This window comes from Periplaneta americana, chromosome 8 (genome assembly GCF_040183065.1).
Source record: "Periplaneta americana isolate PAMFEO1 chromosome 8, P.americana_PAMFEO1_priV1, whole genome shotgun sequence".
Classification (NCBI taxonomy): domain Eukaryota; kingdom Metazoa; phylum Arthropoda; class Insecta; order Blattodea; family Blattidae; genus Periplaneta; species Periplaneta americana.
The window spans coordinates 22,247,108-22,269,480 of record NC_091124.1 but is presented as its reverse complement, the minus strand read 5'-3'; the positions used below and the strand labels follow the sequence as shown (position 1 = coordinate 22,269,480).

General features: G+C 36.0%; 1 protein-coding gene across 2 annotated transcripts in view; it reads left to right on the top strand.

Annotated features, from left to right (window-relative positions):
• The window catches only part of LOC138704571 (maltase 2-like), a 47,911-nt gene that overhangs the window by 7,751 nt on the left and 17,787 nt on the right, over positions 1-22,373 (top strand). The window contains exons 1-2 of one of the 2 annotated variants that reach the window (XM_069832612.1): positions 8,750-9,071; positions 21,041-21,220. In XM_069832612.1, the coding sequence (XP_069688713.1) occupies positions 8,777-9,071; positions 21,041-21,220 (475 nt within the window). In that variant the 5' untranslated portion in view covers positions 8,750-8,776. Of the gene's footprint in view, positions 1-8,749; positions 9,072-21,040; positions 21,221-22,373 lie in introns of those variants that run through there. The other variant, XM_069832613.1, reaches the window with a different exon arrangement.

The window sequence follows — 22,373 nt, the reverse complement described above, 5'->3', positions numbered from 1 at the left end:
AAACAAATGAGTGTGATAAATAAAGAGATCCCGTTGTTCGATACATAAAAATGTGTTAGCATTTTTATACGTTAATTTTTTTAATGTCTTTTTTTTTTTTTCGCGTTAACATCTCTGGTCATATCGCGAGTTAATCTTTTGGGTGAAATCCGAAGGCCTGTGTACTATTGTTGAGACTGGTTCTATTGTTGTGAACTAGATGGCGACTGTATATGTATTATTTATTTATTTATTTATTTATTTATTTATTTATGTCTATAACAGGGCAAAGCCCCAATTACAATAGACAGTACAGATATTTGTTCAAAAAACATAGAATTGCATATAACATGAAAAAAGAGATAAAACAGATACAAATGCAAGATACAAGTGTAATTACAAATTAAAAATAAAAAAACAAATAGATACTACGTAAATAAAAGACACAGATATAGATATAAATAAAAAATACCAAATAAAAATAAATTAAAAAGAGTTAAGTATAGATATCATAGCCAAAAATGTAAAATGTAGCTATAATTGGCAAATTACAGAGTAAATATAACACTATGTTAATATATTCAATTGTACAGTATTATATAATAGGCCTAATAAGCTTAATTTATTTATTTAAGAAATTCAATACTACAGAACATGTGTTCCAATTAGTAGGATATCTGAATATGAATATGATTTCGGTGATGAATGAGGCCGGTGATATTCAGGGATGTTGTGGCCCGAATTTCCTGGCATTTGCCTTACGGTTGAGGGAAAACCCTGAAAAATATCAACCAGGAAATTCAACCCAACCGGGAATCGAACCCTTTAAAATGTTGTATCCATTTAAAAATGTAACTTACTTTTACATAACTCTATAGTATACCATTAGCGACATTATATGGGAAATTCATTACTAGGAAGCGAATAAAACGCAGCTACAATCAGAACATGTGCGACATTCTCGTGACCCATTTTTTCCTTATTTGTCCGTATTTATGTGTACTTTGCTGTAATTACCATCAGTATTGTTACGTAAACATTAAAACAGATTTGTTTTACTAAATTTCTATTCATTCGCGAGTGATCATCTCTGTTGTTGTACAGAACATAACGTACAACACAATGAAACTGTGGTTCGAGGCCTGCCATTCAGAGAAAACATCCATCTGCACACAAGAACAGGCCGTCAATTGTTTAGCCACTCACGAGAGGTCTTGAATAACACGCTGCACATTGTGCTATTCTGTATTAACACGGTGAAATACAAAAGACTGTGAACTCTAAGCAAGATATGATACTAGTATCTCTCTAACATGATACAGAATTTCAGAATCAGTTACCTGTTTTGTTCACAAATCACGAATTTATGATTTCTGAACGTTACATGATACTTCAGTTGTTATGTAGTTTTTATGATGCTTGAACTATGTATTATCCGCTCTAACGTTTTGAAGCTACAGGATGAGCATAGCTTCGCTCTACCGCTCTTTGAAAATTTGTATTAGTTGCCGGCGCGCTGCTATATACTCGTTACAAAAGCAACTCAACATCGGGAATTTAACGTAATACAAATTTTAACATAAAATATTAAACACAAGTAGTTAAAACGTAATTGATCTACAAGAAGTAAGTAGATCTAAGTTTCCGGGATGATAATAATGAACCAGATCTCTGTCTTTTTTATTTTCTAGGCATTTTGAAATATATAGGCCTAGCTTATTATATGCAGAACTTACCCTCATATACACTACCACGCTGTGCACACCTAACCTACACTAGTAAATAAAGATGACGACTGAAAAAACTACTGTTTGTAAACTTATGAAAACACTATACTAGATAACTATTATTTACAAATCAACTGTTTGAAACTTGCAATTATTTCTTATATCAAAAACAAAAAACCAAGCATGGAAAGAACGTTGTTATGGCTACTATCAACAAGTGGAATTTCCTTTAGACAAGAGTTGTGCTCTCCTTTGTAACTGAATGTCTTTCAAAGGAAAGCAGCCTTTGAATTGACGTTTGTGAGAGTCTATGAAGAACTATTTCGAGAACTCGAGAAGCTGCACTGGCTCAATCGGAAATCTCATCTAATAATAATAATGTATGACATACAGCGCAGTTTCCAAAATGGTCGCAGAATTCAGAGCGGAGGGCTTAGACGGGGCATTTAAATTCAGTCAGAGCGCGCAGCATTTTAAAAATGTGGCCCTAAACAGCTGATAGACCGGTCGTATGGCCATGAAAATTGGCAGAGGGCATCTTTAGACCATAAACAATTTTTTTAAGATAAAAACAAAAAATCAATTTGTTTTAAACCAAAAATGACAAAAATCTCACATCAATGTACCCTTAACGAGAAGAATATTCATTTCAATTTCGTCATAATTTTACGATAGGATACCAATTCCAGTACTTTTGAAAGAAACTATGATAAGAATTTGTATTGAGCTTTTGGCCTGAGAGTACGCATGGTAACTAATCGAACACCAGCTATTGTTTGTAATATCCCTTGCTTCTACGATAATGCAAGAAAAAAACAATAAAGAGAACTGATTGTTCTCTGTCGAAAATTCCTACTCAACTTTTGAAGCTTCTGTCGCGTCGCAACACAAGTTAGGGATTGTGAATTGTTACGTGAATACAACGAATTCTTTTGCGGACTTGAGACAGCACTTATAAGGCTCGGTACGACACAGAAGTGGGCGTGTGAGTCCTGCTATTAATTAAAAAGAGATGATAGTGCGACCGCGACGACTTCTGCAGAAAAGTCGAGAAGGAAAAAGAGGACATCAAACAGAGATTTCGCGAGTGTGAATTATTATTTATTGACGAGGTGTCCAGATCTTCACTCGTAGCTATAGTTCATCCCAGTGGCGACTCGTGATGTTTTTTGTATGTAGGATATTATGAGACTGATGACTTATGACCAAGACAGAAACTAATAATAATAATAATAATAATAATAATAATAATAATAATAATAATAATAATAATACTTACTTACTTACTTACTTACAAATGGCTTTTAAGGAACCCGAAGGTTCATTGCTGCCCTCACATAAGCCCGCCATCGGTCCCTATCCTGTGCAAGATTAAGCCAGTCTCTATCATCATAACCCACCTCCCTCAAATCCATTTTAATATTATCCTCCCATCTACGTCTCGGCCTCCCTAAAGGTCTTTTTCCCTCTGGTCTCCCAACTAACACTCTATATGCATTTCTGGATTCGCCCATACGTGCTACATGCCCTGCCCATCTCAAACGTCTGGATTTCAAGTTCCTAATTATGTCAGGTGAAGAATACAATGCGTGCAGTTCTGTGTTGTGTAACTTTCTCCATTCTCCTGTAACTTCATCCCGCTTAGCCCCAAATATTTTCCTAAGCAACTTATTCTCAAACACCCTTAACCTATGTTCCTCTCTCAGAGTGAGAGTCCAAGTTTCACAGCCATATAGAAGAACCGGTAATATAACTGTTTTATAAATTCTAACTTTCAGATTTTTGGACAGCAGACTGGATGATAAGAGCTTCTCAACCGAATAATAACACGCATTTCCCATATTTATTCTGCGTTTAATTTCCTCCCGAGTGTCATTTATATTTGTTACTGTTGCTCCAAGATATTTGAATTTTTCCACCTCTTCGAAGGATAAATCTCCAATATTTATATTTCCATTTCGTACAATATTCCCGTCACGAGACATAATCATATACTTTGTCTTTTCGGGATTTACTTCCAAACCGATCGCTTTACTTGCTTCAAGTAAAATTTCCGTGTTTTCCCTAACCGTTTGTGTATTTTCTCCTAACATATTCACGTCATCTGCATAGACAAGAAGCTGAATATATATATATATATATATATATATATATAATATATATATATATATATATAATAATAATAATAATAATATTATTATTATTATTATTATTATTATTATTATTATTATTATTATTAGTAATAATAATAGTATTAATATTAATAATATTGACTCACTATACTGGAAATTACTCCTTGACAAGAAACTGAACCGCAAACTAAAGCTGGAGGTGCTGCGATCCTGTATCTTCCCAACCTTACTTTACGGCTGTCAGACCTGGAAACTGACCGTGAACCAGAAGACGCAGATTCAGATCTGCCAGCGCAAAATGGAGAGGAAAATCCTAGGACTCTCCCTCAGAGACAAGATTTCCAACACCAGACTCAAGCAGATGACAAACACCAGAGACATGGCACACCAAGGGGAACGCCTGAAATGGAAATGGGGAGGCCACGTGTCGAGACTCCAAGGCTGCAGATGGGCGCATATTTCCACCACGTGGGACCCACGCATCGGGAGGCGAAACCGAGGAAGACCTGGGACCAGATGGGCGGACTTCTTCAAGAGCCTAGCTGGACCCCTGTGGTCCAGAATAGCCAAGAACCGAGAAGAATGGAGATCGCTACAGTTTGCCAGTATCGAGTGAGAGTGCAAGTGTACACACACAAACGACGAACAAAACTTATATAGAACAGAATCTACCGTCATGCGGATTAGCTCACCGCATGATCTCTAAAGAGCTCCCCTTTTAGGAGGCCATAGCCCTTCACGGGAAATCCAAAGGCTATTTCATTCATTCATTCATACTGGAACTGGCAATTTATCTGTAGTAAAGTTTGATTCTCCTCCCCTTTTTAGTTACGAAGATGGCTCCTAAGCCATTGTACTGCCCGATATTTACAGATGCTCCTTCGTACGTTTGCGCAATTAATTTCTTGTTAAAGTTAAATTCTTCTAAATGATAAAATACAACTTCAGATATTCTTTCGGCTGTCCTGTCATCTGAAAGTCCTGTTAATTATTGTATTTATTATAGCTTATTTTATATCTTTATGTAATTTTGTTTTTTGTTAATTTTATTTTTTATATTATATCATTTTAAATTATTTATTATTTCGTTTATTCTATTCTTTTAAAACGACCAATGAACTGCATTTAAGAAGGCTACAAGAGTAATTGAAAATTCTTATTGTAGTTTCTGAGAGGGTCTCCATCACACAGAAAGAAGGGTCGTAGTATTAGGACACGCGGTCATATCCTCAAACGCGGTTAAACTCAAGGCATACCCCTCCCTCAGCAGCCATCTCTGTCCACTAACTTCACTGCTAGAAAAAAACCGTTTGCTGTAAGATACTCGTATTTGGATGGTTCCTCGGAAATTATTTCTGAGCTTTGCAGTGGCGGTCAGTCGTAATGGAATTTTCTGGTGGACGAAGTAGAAGTTGCAGAGGGTTTTTCTCGGAGTACTCACATTTCCCCTATATCATTCCACCAGCAATCTTCGCTTCCATCCCCATCTCATTTCATCTACAATGTAACAATAAGTGCACTGTAATGGGTCTATTTCAGTATAGTTTTATGTTATGAAGAATAGTTACCCTAGCAACAAGTTTCTGTGTGGGAATTCTAACTTTCAAGGCCTAACATCAATAGCTGTAAATATAGCAAAAAACACGAACGCGCAAAATAGTAATATATGTTACAAGAGCGGTATGTTGACGTTTTCATGGTCGAGGAAAAGATTGAAAAAGCGAAATGTAGTTGAGCTCTTTTAATTTCCGAGAACATGAAAACAAACATACCGCTCGTGTATCGTACATTATTTTGTGCGAAGATCGTTTATTACATACCTGAAAGACGAATTTCTAATTAGTTGCAATGAAATCTCCATCTTGGTTTCTGTTTAATGACGGCAACTTCGGAAAACCAAAATATCTTTCTTCAACATTGTTGCTATGAAATGTTTTCTGTGTTTACTATACTCCAGCAGGCCGTGATATACGTCTGTCTTTTTTTTCCCCAGTCTATAAATGCGAACTTAAAACAAACGGTAAGGTTATGTAATGATTTATTTTTCATTTTAATATTTTAACAATATTATTTATATAACATATTGCAGTAATAACATCGGCATCTGGAATCTTGTTGATTTTTTCACGGCTTCCTTAATGTTACTTGTATCAGGAATGCAATAAGTTTCGTGGAGTAGTAGACTTTACTTAATTTTTGCAAATATTTAAAAACAATAATTAACATTGCAATTTAGGTGAAATTGCAGTGGTAAGTTTCCAATTTATAAGTATTACTATGTTAAACGTCTCTAAAAATAATATGTTAAAAGCCTAAAGCAGTAAAATGAATGTGGCGCTTAAGCGGTAAGAAGAGGGAAATTGTTATGTGTGTTACGTTGGAAATACTGAATGTGGTATTTCACACTTACCGCGTATTGGTTCTGTGCGGAAAACAAGCAAATACGCACGATCTCGCACAAAACTAATTTTGTTTACCCGTGTAAACTCTAAAACACGAAAATGACAGGTTTAAGTGCCGGATCCATTATTATTGTCAATGTCCTTAAACTTGTCAGTACTAGTTAGCAATACCATTAACTAACCAAAATATGAATACATCACTCCTCGAGAGAGAGAGAGAGAGACAGCGATGGCCACATATGTAGGTCTACACACGTCATAATATATCCGCTTCATTCATACCGATGTTGTAATGTCGGAAGCTGATTTATTCCTAAGCGACTGCAACACTCCGATAATTACGTGCATCAGCGCTCCGTAACTGAAACTCCGGAGTTAACGGAGCAGCCGACAACAAAACGTCACAGACAGGATCCCCAAAGTCTATTACGAAAATCCGTCGCAAATAAACAGCCGACACGTCCATAAATAAAGCCGTTGCCAAGCGCCGCTGCGTTTTAATGACAACTGACAGATGGGAAAAGTCTAGAACAACAGTATGTTAATCGGGCCTGCATAACCGCACAGAAATGCAAGGATTCTTCCAGGCTAGCGCCTCTCACCTGATACTTACAATGGGGAAATAGCTTCCACAAAACTGCCAAGCACACAATTCATTACTCGCCTTCCTGTCACTCTGTCTGTCTACTTTATTCTCTGTGTAACTCTATCTGTCTTTCTCTTTGTCAGCCTCTCTTCCTATCTGTCCTGATCACATACAGGGCTCCTACAAAAGACCTTTCCGGTTTCGAACACATGTAATTTACGTTCTATGAATCTGATGTGAATGAAAATAGTACCATTGGAAAGAGAAACTAACCGATTAGCTACAATGAAACCAATAAAGACATTGTAGTTTACTTTATTGTGTTAAGTAAGAGTGTTTGGATAGCAGTGACTGGAGAAACTGTGATCGCCCATGGAGTGCAGATACTGACCAATATTTTTCAACATATGTAGCTATAACGAATCACATAGTGGATTGCTTTAGAATATTTTTCAACATATGTAGCTATAACGAATCACATAGTGGATTGCTTTAGGATATTTTTCAACATATGTAGCTATAACGAATCACATAGTGGATTGCTTTAGAATATTTTTCAACATATGTAGCTATAACGAATCACATAGTGGATTGCTTTAGAATATTTTTCAACATATGCAGCTATAACGAATCACATAGTGGATTGCTTTAGAATATTTTTCAACATATGTAGCTATAACGAATCACATAATGGATTGCATTAGAATATTTTTCAACATATATAGCTATAACGAATCATATAGTGGATTGCTTTAGAATATTTTTCAACGTATGTAGCTATAACGAATCACATAGTGGATTGCTTTAGAATATTTTTCAATATATATATATATAGCTATAACGAATCACATAGTGAATTGCTTTAGAATTTTTAGACAACAAATGCCTACTGATGATGACGACGACGATGATGATGATGATTTTAGTAGGTTATTTTACGACGCTTAGGTTATTTGGCGTCTGAATGAGATGAAGGTGACAATGCCAGTGAAATGAGTCCGAGGTCCAACACCGAAAGTTACCCAGCATTTGCTCATATTGGGTTGAGGGAAAACCCCAGAAAAAAACCTCAATCAGGTAACTTGCCCCGACCGGAAATCGAACCCGGGCCACCTGGTTTCGCGGCTAGACACGCTAACCGTTACTCCACAGGTGTGGACTGATGCTGATGCTGCTGCTGCTGCTGCTGCTGATGATGATGATGATGATGATGATGATGATGATTTTAGTAGGTTATTTTACCACGCTTTATCAACAGCTTAGGTTATTTGGCATCTGAATGAGATGAAGGTGACAATGCCGGTGAAATGAGTTCGAGGTCCAACACCGAAAGTTAAGGCTGGTTCACAATAAACTGGAAACGGAAACGACAACAAAAACGAGAACGGAAATAATGTTAAAATGAATGTATTTAAATGTGGGCATTCACAATAATTAATTGTGAATACTCACATTTAAATGCTTTTATTTTAACAATATTTCCGTTCTCGTTCTCGTTGTCGTTTTTGTTCCCGGTTTATTGTGAACCAGCCTTTACCCAGCATTTGCTCATATTGGGTTGAGGGAAAACCCCGGAAAAAACCTCAACCAGGTAACTTGCCCCAACCGGAATTCGAACACGGGCCACCTGGTTTCGCCGCTAGACGCGCTAACCGTTACTCCACAGGTGTGGACTGATGCTGATGCTGCTGCTGCTGCTGCTGATGATGATGATGATGATGATGATGGATACTGAATATGAATAAAATAAGATAGAAATACTTGGGCGTGTTTTCTCGCCAACAATAAGCAGAGATTAGTATAAGACAAGTTACCTTCAACCCTTCAGGGGACCTTGACCGAGAAAGGCTAGCAGTTCGGTAGTATTCCACACGTGACACGCGGCGTTAATAGAGCAGCTCGGCTTATTATAGCCCCGGCGCGGTCCGCAGGCGTCGTCAGTACCGCGCCATGCCTCTCGAGGGGTACATCTCCGCCGACGGGCCTTACACCGGCCTCACCAAGGACCAGCTGCTGGAGTGCGCGTACCGGCCGGCATGGGTTCGAGTCCGCTACATGCTGCTCATCGCGTACTGGGTGGGGTGGGCCACCATGCTGGCGGCGGCCATCACCCTCATAGCCATGACGCCCAAGTGCTCGACGCCAAAACCCCTCCAGTGGTGGCAACTGTCCCCCGTTTATCAGATCTACCCCCTCTCGTATCAGGACGGCAACCAGCCCCCTGACGGGGTGGGTGACATCCGAGGTATGTGGCATTGTAGCGAACCTAACAGACTTTATTATATTATATTCAGCTGGCTACGGACTGGAAGGTCCAGGGCTCGATCCCAGGTGGTGACAGGATTTTTTTCTCGTTGCCAAACTTTCAGAACGGCCCCGAGGTTCACTCAGCCTCCTATAAAATTGAGTACCGGGTCTTTCCCGGGAGTAAAAGGCGGTCAGAGCGTGGTGCCGACCACACCACCTCATTCTAGTGTCGAGGTCATGGAAAGCATGGGGCTCTACCTCCATGCCCCCCCCCAAGTGCCTTCATGGCATGTTACGGGGATACCTTTACCTTTTTTATATTATATTATATTGTGATTAGGAATCGGGTTTCTATGACCTAAAAATTCTGGAAATATGCATGCACTTATGCTCCAAAAATAACAAAATACAGTGGCGTACGCAGGATTTTGTCAAGGGGAGGGATTATTATTAAAATTGTTTACAATTTACATTATCGGTGTTTTAAATTTTATGTACCGGTATTATTATTATTATTATTATTATTATTATTATTATTATTATTATTATTATTATTTGGCTACGAACTGGAAGGTCCGGGGTTCGATCTCGGGTGGTGATAGGATTTTTTTCTCGTTGCCAAACTTTCAGAACGGCCTCGAGGTTCACTCAGCCTTCTATAAAATTGAGTACCGGGTCTTTCCCGGGGGTAAAAGGCGGTTAGAGCGTGGTGCCGACCACACCACCTCATTCTAGTGCCGAGGTCATGGAAAGCATGGGGCTCTACCTCCATGCCCCCCAAGTGCCTTCATGGCATGTTACGGGGATATCTTTACCTTATTATTATTATTATTATTATTATTATTATTATTATTATTATTATTATGTTACGGTCTATTTATTAATATCATATTCATGAATATCCTTATAAAATCTTTGAAACGTAATACATGACATGTATTTTCACAGTCATCCAATTATTAACAAATTTTAACTTCCCCTTAATTTTGTATAATAAAAAATGCTTGTGTTATTATTAAACTCACACAATAATCATTTATATATTTAGTCAACAATTACATAACAGAAAAATGCTGGAAATAATGAAATACATTTAAATACATTTAATTAAACACAATAATGGAACATGGAACTCACCAAGAATGAAGAATGAAACTGACATGATGAATATATTGAAGGAGGGGTAGGAGGACTATGCCTTATGTCGATGTAGATTTTGTTACTCTGACAGTGAAAAATTAGAAAAGGGAAAACGATTATGGATTAAAAAACTCAAATCTAAATATCTTTTTTTTTTTTAGTTCAAGGCAGGGGTTCTAACCCTGTAACCACCACTTGCGTATGCTCCTGACAAAATATGACATAAAAACTTGAAAATATGACGCAAAACGAATTATTTCCCAAAAATTACTTGAAAAAATATTTTTATTTATCATTCTACAAAGCTTTTTTCGTGCATATTAACTCCTTTCACTGGCCATAGCGGACTTAAGAGTTTATATCCAATGAGCTTTAGGTCGATCAGTGAGAGAGAGAGAGATGTCCAGAAATGATGCTGCAAATGATGTCCGCTGTCTTGCAAGAATTTGCCAACGTATTGCTGATATGGCAGGGAACTATATTTGAAGTATGTAATGCCAAAAGTAACAAAAATTACTTTAGTCTGAAACAGTAACTATGTTGCCATTACTTTTCGAATGCCCCAGTACTAGGCCTATCTAAAAAAATTGCTGGTTAGCTAAAGACGAAAAGAAATTCATCTCACTCTGCCAACGCCAAAGATTCTTCTCTGGCATCTCTGAAGGATTTTGATTCTCTGCATAGTTATTAGTCCATTCTGAAGCTCAATTTTTCGTATTTTCTTGGTGACATTCTTTGTCATAAAATCTTTTTAAAATGATTTACTGATATTATTCGTATTTCTTTTTAATTTTATGTATTCTTCATTTCTACTGCAAGGGTCTTGCATTCACCATAATTTCTGTAACATTTTCTTCTTTAAATTTAATAGTAACTGAACATTAACATCAGCAATCATTCTCCTACGAGTTTATCGCATATAGGACGCAAGCCTTTCCATGGCAACAGACGTTGACTGAAGTCAGTCTATTTTCCGTTCCAGCATATCATTTCACTTTTTTCTATTAATGTAGGTCGATTATAGACGTCACACGTCAAAAGTATCGTTAATGTGTTAAATTCATGCTGTGTTCCCTAAAAATAATGTTTGTTCATTTCATACTTCTACTCAATAACAGACTCCAACTCATTTTTAGGAGCTAATCTCGTATATTTTTAAGTGCATTAAGGAGGCCCAGTTAATATTATTTTAGATAAAGTTTTGACAAAACTGGTGTTTACTTCATTAAATTCAGTTTGTATGTCTTTAAGGTACACTAGGACTGAATTATGAATTTTTTTTTTTTTTTTTTTTTTTTTGCAATTTTAATCCGATTTTTTCGTGAGAAGCAATAAGAATAAGGCATGTGCAAATAGATCTAAGAAGTTTAGGTGATTTCAATGTATTATCACAGTCTACTATATACAGTCGCGAAGCTCAATATGTAGTAAAAATGCAAACATGGGTAGTTGCCCACCACCAGGATCGCTACTATCGCCTCATCATCGCAGATCTCTCTCCTAGCAGCCGACAAAATATGTTACACTTTCGTTGTCGTGTTCTTTTGGAAAAATTAACACCTTCCTTCCATTATTGAAATATTAAATGCATAAAGTTAATTTATTATTTTAATGAAGTATATTAAATTCCACCATAAACTCGAAGATACCTGCAAGAAATAAGTTAATATAATTTTTGTTTATGCAAAACGAACTGAAATTTACTATAATAGCTTCACTCATTCAGGATTATAGCGATAATTAACTATGAATTGAAACCAATAAATATTAATTTGCATTTCTCTTTACAACAATAATAATGGAAATATGAATTAATAGAGTAACTTACGTGTACCGGTACTTGTAGTGTAGGCTTACGTAGTTAACAAAATGGGATGAGGTTAAGCAATAATAATCACACCAGAATTGGAAATAAAACGTGATCAATACATTTTATTGTAACAGACTTTTTCTACGTCTCTAGTTAAAGAAACAAATAAAAATAACAACAAAATTAACAGCTATAATTAAAAATATATCCTTTGAAGAAAAAATTAGGCCTAAGCAATAATAATCCCACCAGAATTGAAAATAAAACGTGATCAGTAAAGTTCATTAAAACAAACTTAATTTTTCCACGTCTTTAGTAAAATAACACATAAAAATAATAACAAAATTAATAGCTACAATTAAAAATATATCCTCTGAAAAAAAAAGTAGACCTAACCTTTATTTCTCTGGAAATTTAGCAGCCTAAGTGACAGAACTTTGACCGGTATCTAATGTCCTTTCGGTTAGACTGAAAAATTTCATTGTGAAATTTAAGGATATAATGTATTCTAACAGTCACAAAGAACTTCAAATTAACAATTTTGTTTCTGCACAGCATTCTTGTGGAAACCCAGGAACCTTTCTGAATCTTTCGGAAATCGGAAAAAGGATAACTCTGGCCTCTTTCTCTTACTGTTGCTACAATTTATAGCACTACAAACGTCTCCTCCTTGTCCCATATTATTATTCCAATTATTATATTTTAGCCATTAACATTTTCATTATAACCAATAACGAACATTTCACAAGCATCAATGTGAAATACGCAACAAGCTAGCACTCGATAGAAATACGACACAGTCCAAAGTCGACCATGGACAGTCTATTGTTTCTAGTTGCTAACCGCTTGGAGCGCTTTATCACGAGATTTGCAAAAAAACACCTCAAGCTTCGCGACTGTATATAGTAGACTGTGGTATTATTATTAATTTTATGTATTTCAGAAAAGGATGGTAGGAATTTTTACAATACAGGTATTTATAAAATGTGTTAGTCAACTACAGCCGAGAACAAAATTCACCATTTTTTTCATTTAATTTATTGTAGATATTCCTTAGATCTTACAGTAGAATTGTAACTGGAATAAGTGAAAAATTATACAAAAATATATAGCGTAATAATAATTATTAATATATACATCAAGTAGATTAATTTTATATATATATATATATATATATATATTACCAACTTCACGATATCAGTGTTACGGGATTGATGTTTGGAGCAAGAGGAACGAGGAACGATACCCAACTTCTCTTCTCAATTCTGTAAGGCCCTAGGACTGCACAAATCTTTTCTGAACGAACTGGCCCTCCTCATAATTAGAGAGTCAGTCAAACTTTTACGGAACCACGTATATGGACTCTAATTCAGTGTATGGAAAAAAATTGACGCACCATTATCATTTTTCTTTTTCCTTTTTAGCTTTCATTGATTCTTTACTTGAAATTTTTTTTCTTCTGTAAACTGCCATTGTTTGTTTGTGTATTTGTTTGCCTTTTTCTTACTCTTTTAGCTCTCATCTTCTATTTTGTTCTTGTATTGTTTTGTAAGCTTTGTCTAATGGCAGCCTCTAATTTGAGGAAGCTCTGATAAATTATATATATATACGAGGGGAATCCAGGAAATAACGACCGTTCGCGCATATCCGCCGCGCAGCTGACTCCCCTTCCTTGTTTGAAGGTCAACTGGCTTCCTTAACATGTGTTCTCATAATATTGTGAGTACTGGTTGCAACAAGTCGCCATTGTGCATTTTGTGTTACTTCAAAATGAACGACGTGATTGATAATCCCGCCGACTGTGAGGTGAGTAGTGTGATTCGATTTTTGAATGCCCGACATTTGAAACCTGCAGAAATTTACCGGCAATTGAAAGAAGTGTATGGTGATACTGTAATGAATGAAAGAAATGTGAGAAAATGGTGCGAAATGTTCAACAATGGGCGAACAAATGTCCATGATGAAACTCGACCCGGACGCCCATCACTCATCACAGAAGACCTGAAGACTAAAGTGAACGACAGAATCTTGCAAGACAGGCGCACATCACTCGACGAATTGCATATTGCCTTTCCTGACATTTCTCGTTCTTTGCTTGGTGAAATTGTGTCGCAACATCTTGGCTACCACAAAATCTGTGCCCGTCCGCACACTGCTGCTTCAACTCGAGAATTGCTGGATCAATTCGGTTGGGAAATCTTTGATCATCCGTTCTATAGTCCAGACCTTGCTCCTAGCGATTTTCACCTTTTCACTAAGCTGAAAGACTTTCTGGGTGGTACGCGTTTTGGAAGTGATGAAGAGTTGAAGAAGACAGTGAACACCTGGCTTAATGAACTGGCGGCAGAGGAGTATAACACGGGAATTCTAAAGCTAGTGAACAGATACGACAAAAGTTTAAATGTAGGTGGTGATTATGTAGAGAAGTAAAGGAAGCTTCAGTTATGTAACAGACTTTGTTTTTTCAAATAAATATATTTTTTTAAATTATTACAACAAAACGGTCGTTATTTCCTGGATCCCCCTCGTATATATATATATATATATATATATATATATATATAAGTAATGTCATTAATTTCAGGGAGTTATTTATTCTTTGTGATATTTAAAACAAAAAGTTTGATACGATTTTCTTCGTTTTTGCTTCCTTTTCGAGATAAAAATTGTTTTATGAAATATTTCATATAGCGTTTTGTGAAAGTCATTGATTGAATTTTCAATATGCTCAGTTAATTTAAGAGAGCAATGTATTATGTTAATAAATGATTGAAAGAATTTTAGCTTTGTCCTTTAAATGTGTAGAAATTTGATCCGAACAAATGTAACTTTGCGTTCTGCAAAGAAATTTTTAAATATTTTATAACTAAATATTTTGAGTTACGGGGAGTAATAATTTAAGTACATCTGAAGTAATCTTGGAATATCTTCATTCTTCAAGAAAGATCGAAGATTGAAGTAGCGCTATGCCACGTGCGTTTTCATGTCTGCGTAGGTAGAGCGGGACCAACGGCATGACACGCCTGTCTTAAAATAACTCAAAATAAAAGACGCCTGGCACAATCCCTGCCTCAAGGAGGCATCGAAACGCATGCGGACAAGCTCCGTAGGAAACTGGATTCAGGATGACGAAATATCTTGTCTTTATGCGTAATCCATCACAAGAAGAAATATGCACAAAATGTGGACTCTATTATTTCCTACACTAGGACTGAAGATTTACAAATACGTAATAATACTTACTTACTTACAAATGGCTTTTAAGGAATCCGAAAGTTCATTGCCGCCCTCACATAAGCCCGCCATCGGTCCCTATCCTGTGCAAGATTAATCCAGTCTCTATCATCACACCCCACCTCCCTCAAATCCATTTTAATATTATCCTCCCATCTACGTCTCGGCATCCCCCAAGGTATTTTTCCCTCCGGTCTCCCAACTAACACTCTATATGCATTTCTGGATTCGCCCATACGTGCTACATGCCCTGCCCATCTCAAACGTCTGGATTTAATGTTCCTAATTATGTACTTCGCTTTAGAATATGCCATTAGGAAAGTTCAGGATAACAGGCAGGGTTTGGAATTGAACGGGCTACATCAGCTTCTTGTCTATGCAGATGACGTGAATATGTTAGGAGAAAATACACAAACGGTTAGGGAAAACACGGAAATTTTACTTGAAGCAAGTAAAGCGATCGGTTTGGAAGTAAATCCCGAAAAGACAAAGTATATGATTATGTCTCGTGACGGGAATATTGTACGAAATGGAAATATAAATATTGGAGATTTATCCTTCGAAGAGGTGGAAAAATTCAAATATCTTGGAGCAACAGTAACAAATATAAATGACACTCGGGAGGAAATTAAACGCAGAATAAATATGGGAAATGCGTGTTATTATTCGGTTGAGAAGCTCTTATCATCCAGTCTGCTGTCCAAAAATCTGAAAGTTAGAATTTATAAAACCGTTATATTACCGGTTCTTCTATATGGCTGTGAAACTTGGACTCTCACTCTGAGAGAGGAACATAGGTTAAGGGTTTTTGAGAATAAGGTGCTTAGGAAAATATTTGGGGCTAAGCGGGATGAAGTTACAGGAGAATGGAGAAAGTTACACAACACAGAACTGCACGCATTGTATTCTTCACCTGACATAATTAGGAACTTGAAATCCAGACGTTTGAGATGGGCAGGGCATGTAGCACGTATGGGCGAATCCAGAAATGCATATAGAGTGTTAGTTGGGAGACCGGAGGGAAAAAGACCTTTAGGGAGGCCGAGACGTAGATGGGAGGATAATATTAAAATGGATTTGAGGGAGGTTGGGTATGATGATAGAGACTGGCTTAATCTTGCACAGGATAGGGACCGATGGCGAGCTTATGTGAGGGCGGCAATGAACCTTCGGGTTCCTTAAAAGCCATTTGTAAGTAAGTAAGTAAGTAAGTAATTATGTCAGGTGAAGAATACAATGGGTGAAGTTCTGTATTGTGTAACTTTCTCCATTCTCCTGTAACTTCATCCCGCTTAGCCCCAAATATTTTCCTAAGCACTTATTCTCAAACACCCTTAATCTATGTTCCTCTCTCAGAGTGAGAGTCCAAGTTTCACAACCATACAGAACAACCGGCAATAGAACTGTTTTATAAATTCTAACTTCCAGATTTTTGGACTGCAGACTGGATGATAAGAGCTTCTCAACCGAATAATAACACGCATGTCCCATATTTATTCTGCGTTTAATTTCCTCCCGAGTGTCATTTATATTTGTTACTGTTGCTCCAAGATATTTGAATTTTTCCACCTCTTCGAAGGATAAATCTCCAAATTTTATATTTCCATTTCGTACAATATTCTGGTCACGAGACATAATCATATACTTAGTCTTTTCGGGATTTACTTCCAAACCGATCACTTTACTTGCTTCAAGTAAAATTTCCGTGTTTTCCCTAATTGTTTGTGTATTTTCTCCTAACATATTCACGTCATCTGCATAGACAAGAAGCTGATGTAACTCATTCAATTCGAAACCTTGCCTGTTATCCTGAACTTTCCTAATGGCATATTCTAGAGCGAAGTTAAAAAGTAAAGATGATAGTGCATCTCCCTGCTTTAGCCCGCAGTGAATTGGAAAAGCATGGGATAGAAACTGACCTATACGGACTCTGCTGTATGTTTCACTGAGACACATTTTAATTAATCGAACTAGTTTCTTGGGAATACCAATACGTAATAATAATAATAATAATAATAATAATAATAATAATAATAATAACAACAATAATAATGAATTTTCTTTTTTTTTTGTACGAAAATGTTCCTTGAACACTTGGGAAGTTTTCTTCTTCTTTTTTTTTTCTTTTGTTCTTTGGGCACTTGGATAGTTGACAGTAAGATGTTTTCTTTGTCTCTACGTTTTCTCAAGATCGGTCTTCTTGAAACCGAGGAGCGATTTTATATAGGCCTACTCCATACATCAGTATTGCATCTCCTTTCACAAATTTGCTCTTTTCTTGAAACTACACTTTTAGATGTTCAAAATGCTTCATGCGCATACTTTTCAATGAAAATATTCGTATCTGTCCATTCATATATTATCTGAGATCTAACACTGAGAAATCTTGATATCTTTGAGTACTATGCATAGACATTTCGCTAGACCGCGCTACGAGCGTGCTAAACTAGCCCCGGCTATCGAGTGAATACTTGTACAAGATTCATATCATATCATATCATATCATATCATATCATATCATATCATATCATATCATATCATATCATATCATATCATATCATATCATATCATATCATATCATATCGCAAACACTGGTTTATGAATACGAAAAACGTTAGTTCGCTGATCATCCACCGGAAGCCTACGCTAAGAAAGTTATGAATATGGCTCTAAAAATTAAGAGCTACAAAATATTATATACATAAAACATGAATAAATAAATGTTGGTTATAAAAAATGTATTGTGCCTAAACTAACCTAGATATAATGAATTTCTCAAGGATAAAATATTGCCTGTATAAAAAATATGAATTTTCTGTACCGGTATTTAAATGTAATGTAACACTTTCATTACCGTCGAGCGGGGTGACTTTGTGCCATGAGGGTGAATTTGTGCCATTTGCGCATTTCATAAAAAAAACGTGAGGAAGTAGACTTTAAAACCTTGTCACGGTCTTAAAGAATACTTCTATACGTTTTTCGCGAATGGCACAAAGTCACCCCTCGCGACAGTATATCATAATTTGCGTAATTAAAATAAAATTAACTTCGTAACTAGCAGCACGATCGAGCTTGAAATTTGCACATGCCTTATTCTTTTTGCTTTTTACGAAAAAATCGGATTAAAATTGTAAAAAAAAAAAAATCATAATTCAGTCCTAGTGTACCTTAAAGAAACACAAAATGAATTTAATGAAGTGAATAACTGTTTTATCAAAACCTTATAATAGTACATTATGCAACGAGCCTATAATGATAGTAATTAAGAAAGCGAGTATGGATGTTTATGAAACGAGCGCAAGCGAGTTTCATAATTTTCATATGAGCTTCTTAATTACCATTATAGGCGAGTTTCATACGACTTTTTATGCTCGACCATATTTCTAACTTGAAATTACCGGTATTCAGATGTATACATTTTATTTGTATCTGACAAGATCGGAAGTGACCTTGTTCTAGGTCGTGAATTGTGAGATGTGCGCAGACGCAAAAATATTGATTTTTTCCGAGGAACAATAATGTCATTGACCTTGTGTAATCCCGTTAAACGTGGTATAACTTTGATTATTGAATTCGACATTGAAAAACGAGATGACAAATTGAATTTATTTGAATATTACTTACAATTAACGCTAATTATTATAGCAACAGAACATAACCTTCTGCGACAGTATTGGATTTCAGCCTCCGTGACTTTTCGCTAATTCTCTTTCGATTGCATATCCGAGAATAATCGATACTTACGGTTTTATAACGGTACAAAGCTGACTTCTCATTGGCTGAACACATGTAAGCTGAGTTGTCATTGGCTGAAGACCTGTACTTTAATGAGTAGGTGTACTTTAATAACATGCATTAAAGGACTGCTACCAGGTGTATAATTAGTACATTTCGGCATGGTCGAGCATAAAAAATAATATTAACTAGGCCTCCTTAATGCACTGGAAAAATAACGAGATTAGCTCCTTAAAATTAGTTGGAGTCTGTTATTGAATAGAAGTATGAAGTGAACACACATTATTTTGAGGGAACACAACATGAGTTTAACACATTAACGATACTTTTGACGTGTGACGTCTATAATCGACTTACATTAATAGAAAAAGTGAAATGATTTGCTGGAACGGAAAATAGACTGACTTCAGTCAACGTCTGTTGCCATGGAAATGCTTGCGTCCTATATGCGATAAACTCAACAATGTGAACGGGTCCATTCCTATACAGAAAGGGGAATATACATAACTTGCTTGGAAGAGATTATTGTAATCCATGGGGAAGATTGCAATGTAGTTTTTAAAATAATGTTATTCAGTTGTGTGTAATTAAAATGTGTCTCAGTGAAACATACAGCAGAGTCCGTATAGGTCAGTTTCTATCTGATGCTTTTCCAATTCACTGCGGGCTAAAGTAGGGAGATGCACTATCACCTTTACTTTTTAACTTCGCTTTAGAATATGCCATTAGGAAAGTTCAGGATAACAGGCAGGGTTTGGAATTGAACGGGTTACATCAACTTCTAGTCTATGCGGATGACGTGAATATGTTAGGAGAAAATCCACAAAGGCTTAGGGAAAACACAGGAATTTTACTAGAAGCAAGTAAAGCGATCGGTTTGGAAGTAAATCCCGAAAAGACAAAGTATATGATTATGTCTCGTGACCAGAATATTGTACGAAATGGAAATATAAAAATTGGAGATTTATCCTTCGAAGGGGTGGAAAAATTCAAATATCTTGGAGCAACAGTAACAAATATAAATGACACTCGGGAGGAAATTAAACGCAGAATAAATATTAGAAATGCGTGTTATTATTCGGTTGAGAAGCTTTTATCATCTAGTCTGCTGTCAAAAAATCTGAAAGTTAGAATTTATAAAACAGTTATATTACCGGTTGTTCTGTATGGTTGTGAAACTTGGACTCTCACTGTGAGAGAGGAACATAGGTTCAGGGTGTTTGAGAATAAGGTGCTTAGGAAAATATTTGGGGCTAAGCGGGATGAAGTTACAGGAGAATGGAGAAAGTTACACAACGCAGAACTGCACGCAATGTATACTTAACCTAACATAATTAGGAACATTAAATCCAGACGTTTGAGATGGGCAGGGCATGTAGCACGTATGGGCGAATCCAGAAATGCATATAGAGTGTTAGTTGGGAGACCGGAGGGAAAAAGACCTTTGGGGAGGCCGAGACGTAGATGGGAGGATAATATCAAAATGGATTTGAGGGAGGTGGGATATGATGATAGAGACTGGATTAATCTTGCACAGGATAGGGACCGATGGCGGGCTTATGCGAGGGCGGCAATGAACCTTCGGGTTCCTTAAAAGCCATTTGTAAGTAAGTAAGTTATTCAGTTGTGCTTTGACATGGACGGCAAACAAACGCGTGCACAATACATGTGTAGCTAATACGAGCTTGACATTACTCACAGATGGATAAAAAAATATTATTTACGGAATATTCTAATGTGCTTATGTATAAAGTATACCAGTTAATTTATTGTTAAGTGTATGTGACTGAAAAACAGTTTTTATATGTCCCCTTAATAGTACCTTCTGTTTTAATCAATTGTTATTGGAGGATTTACTATAATTCATAGCTTATTTTAGACACACTTAAATATTACAGCAAACTGTGTCCTATTTATTTATCCTAATTCCACTACCCTAATTCCTGTACACACGTTACATGCAACCACAGGGATTTCCTCTAATATCAGTACCCTGTTATGTTTATTATCATACCATAAGCTAATGTGTTCACATTTTTCTTCCTTAGGAATTGAATCACGACTGGACTACATTAAAGATCTCGGTGTGGGGGCGATATGGCTGTCACCCATTTACAAATCTCCTATGAAGGATTTTGGTTATGATGTTGAAGACTTCAGGGCCATTGCTCCCGTTTTTGGAACAATGGAAGATTTTCGTTCATTATCGAAAGCATTGAAAGAAAGAGGTAAGGTAGGACTAATCATAGACCTATGTGTGTTTAGCCAACAGTCTGAAGATTGGTTGAAACCTCATTTTTAATTTACACCAATAAGGCAAGAGTCACGAGGTAACTTAGCAAGGAGATAATGGGGCTAGTTGACTAGTAACATATTGGTAGTTAACTAATCTGACTTGAGATGTATGTAACAATAATTGTTCTTTCTCTGACACGTATCGTCAAGTGAGAATAATCATGTATAAAATTATTACTCTTGTTAAAAGTCAATTACAATTACTCCCGTAGATTGGATTAAATTAATCATTTTACGTTTCTTAAAAAAGCCTTATTACATACAGTTGAGTCGTAATTTTAATATAACATTATGTCAATACATTGTCAAATTGTGCCGATTGCCTAGATAAATTTGTCCATGACTAGACCTCCCATTTTTATAACAAATATTTAGCTATGTTTATTTAAGATCAGATTAAATTAAAATGAATTATATTAGACCATATTAGATTGGATTAGATTAAACTAAATTGGATTGAATTTGATTAGATTAGGTTTGATTAAACTAGATTAAATTTTGGATTAGATCAGACTAGATTGGATTAGATTAAACTAGATTGATTTCTGTTAGATTAGACTAGATTGAGTTAGGCTAGATTAAACTAGATTGGGTTAGGCTAAATTAAATTATATTAGATTATACTAAATTAGATTTCGATTAGATTAGACTAGATTGGATTAGATTAGACTGGATTAGGTTTGGATTAGATTAGGCGAGAATAGTTAAATTAGATTGTACAATATTGTATTAGACTAGATTAGGCTTGGATTAGATTTAACTATGTAGATTCGACTGCATTAGATTAGACTGGATTATGTTATATTAAACTAGATTAGATTAGACCACATTTTATTAGACTAGTTTTGGTTTGAATTGGATCAGAATAAATTAGGTTTGGATAGGATTAGACTTGACTAAACTAGATTACATTAGACAAGACTGTATTAGACTAATTAGATTCGGATAGATTGGACTAAATTAGTCTAGATAGACTAGATTAGATAGGATTGTATTACACTAGATTAGACTTGGATGATTAAATTAGGTTTGGATTAAATTAGACTAAACTGGATTAGATTAGCTTAGACTAGATTGAAGTGGATC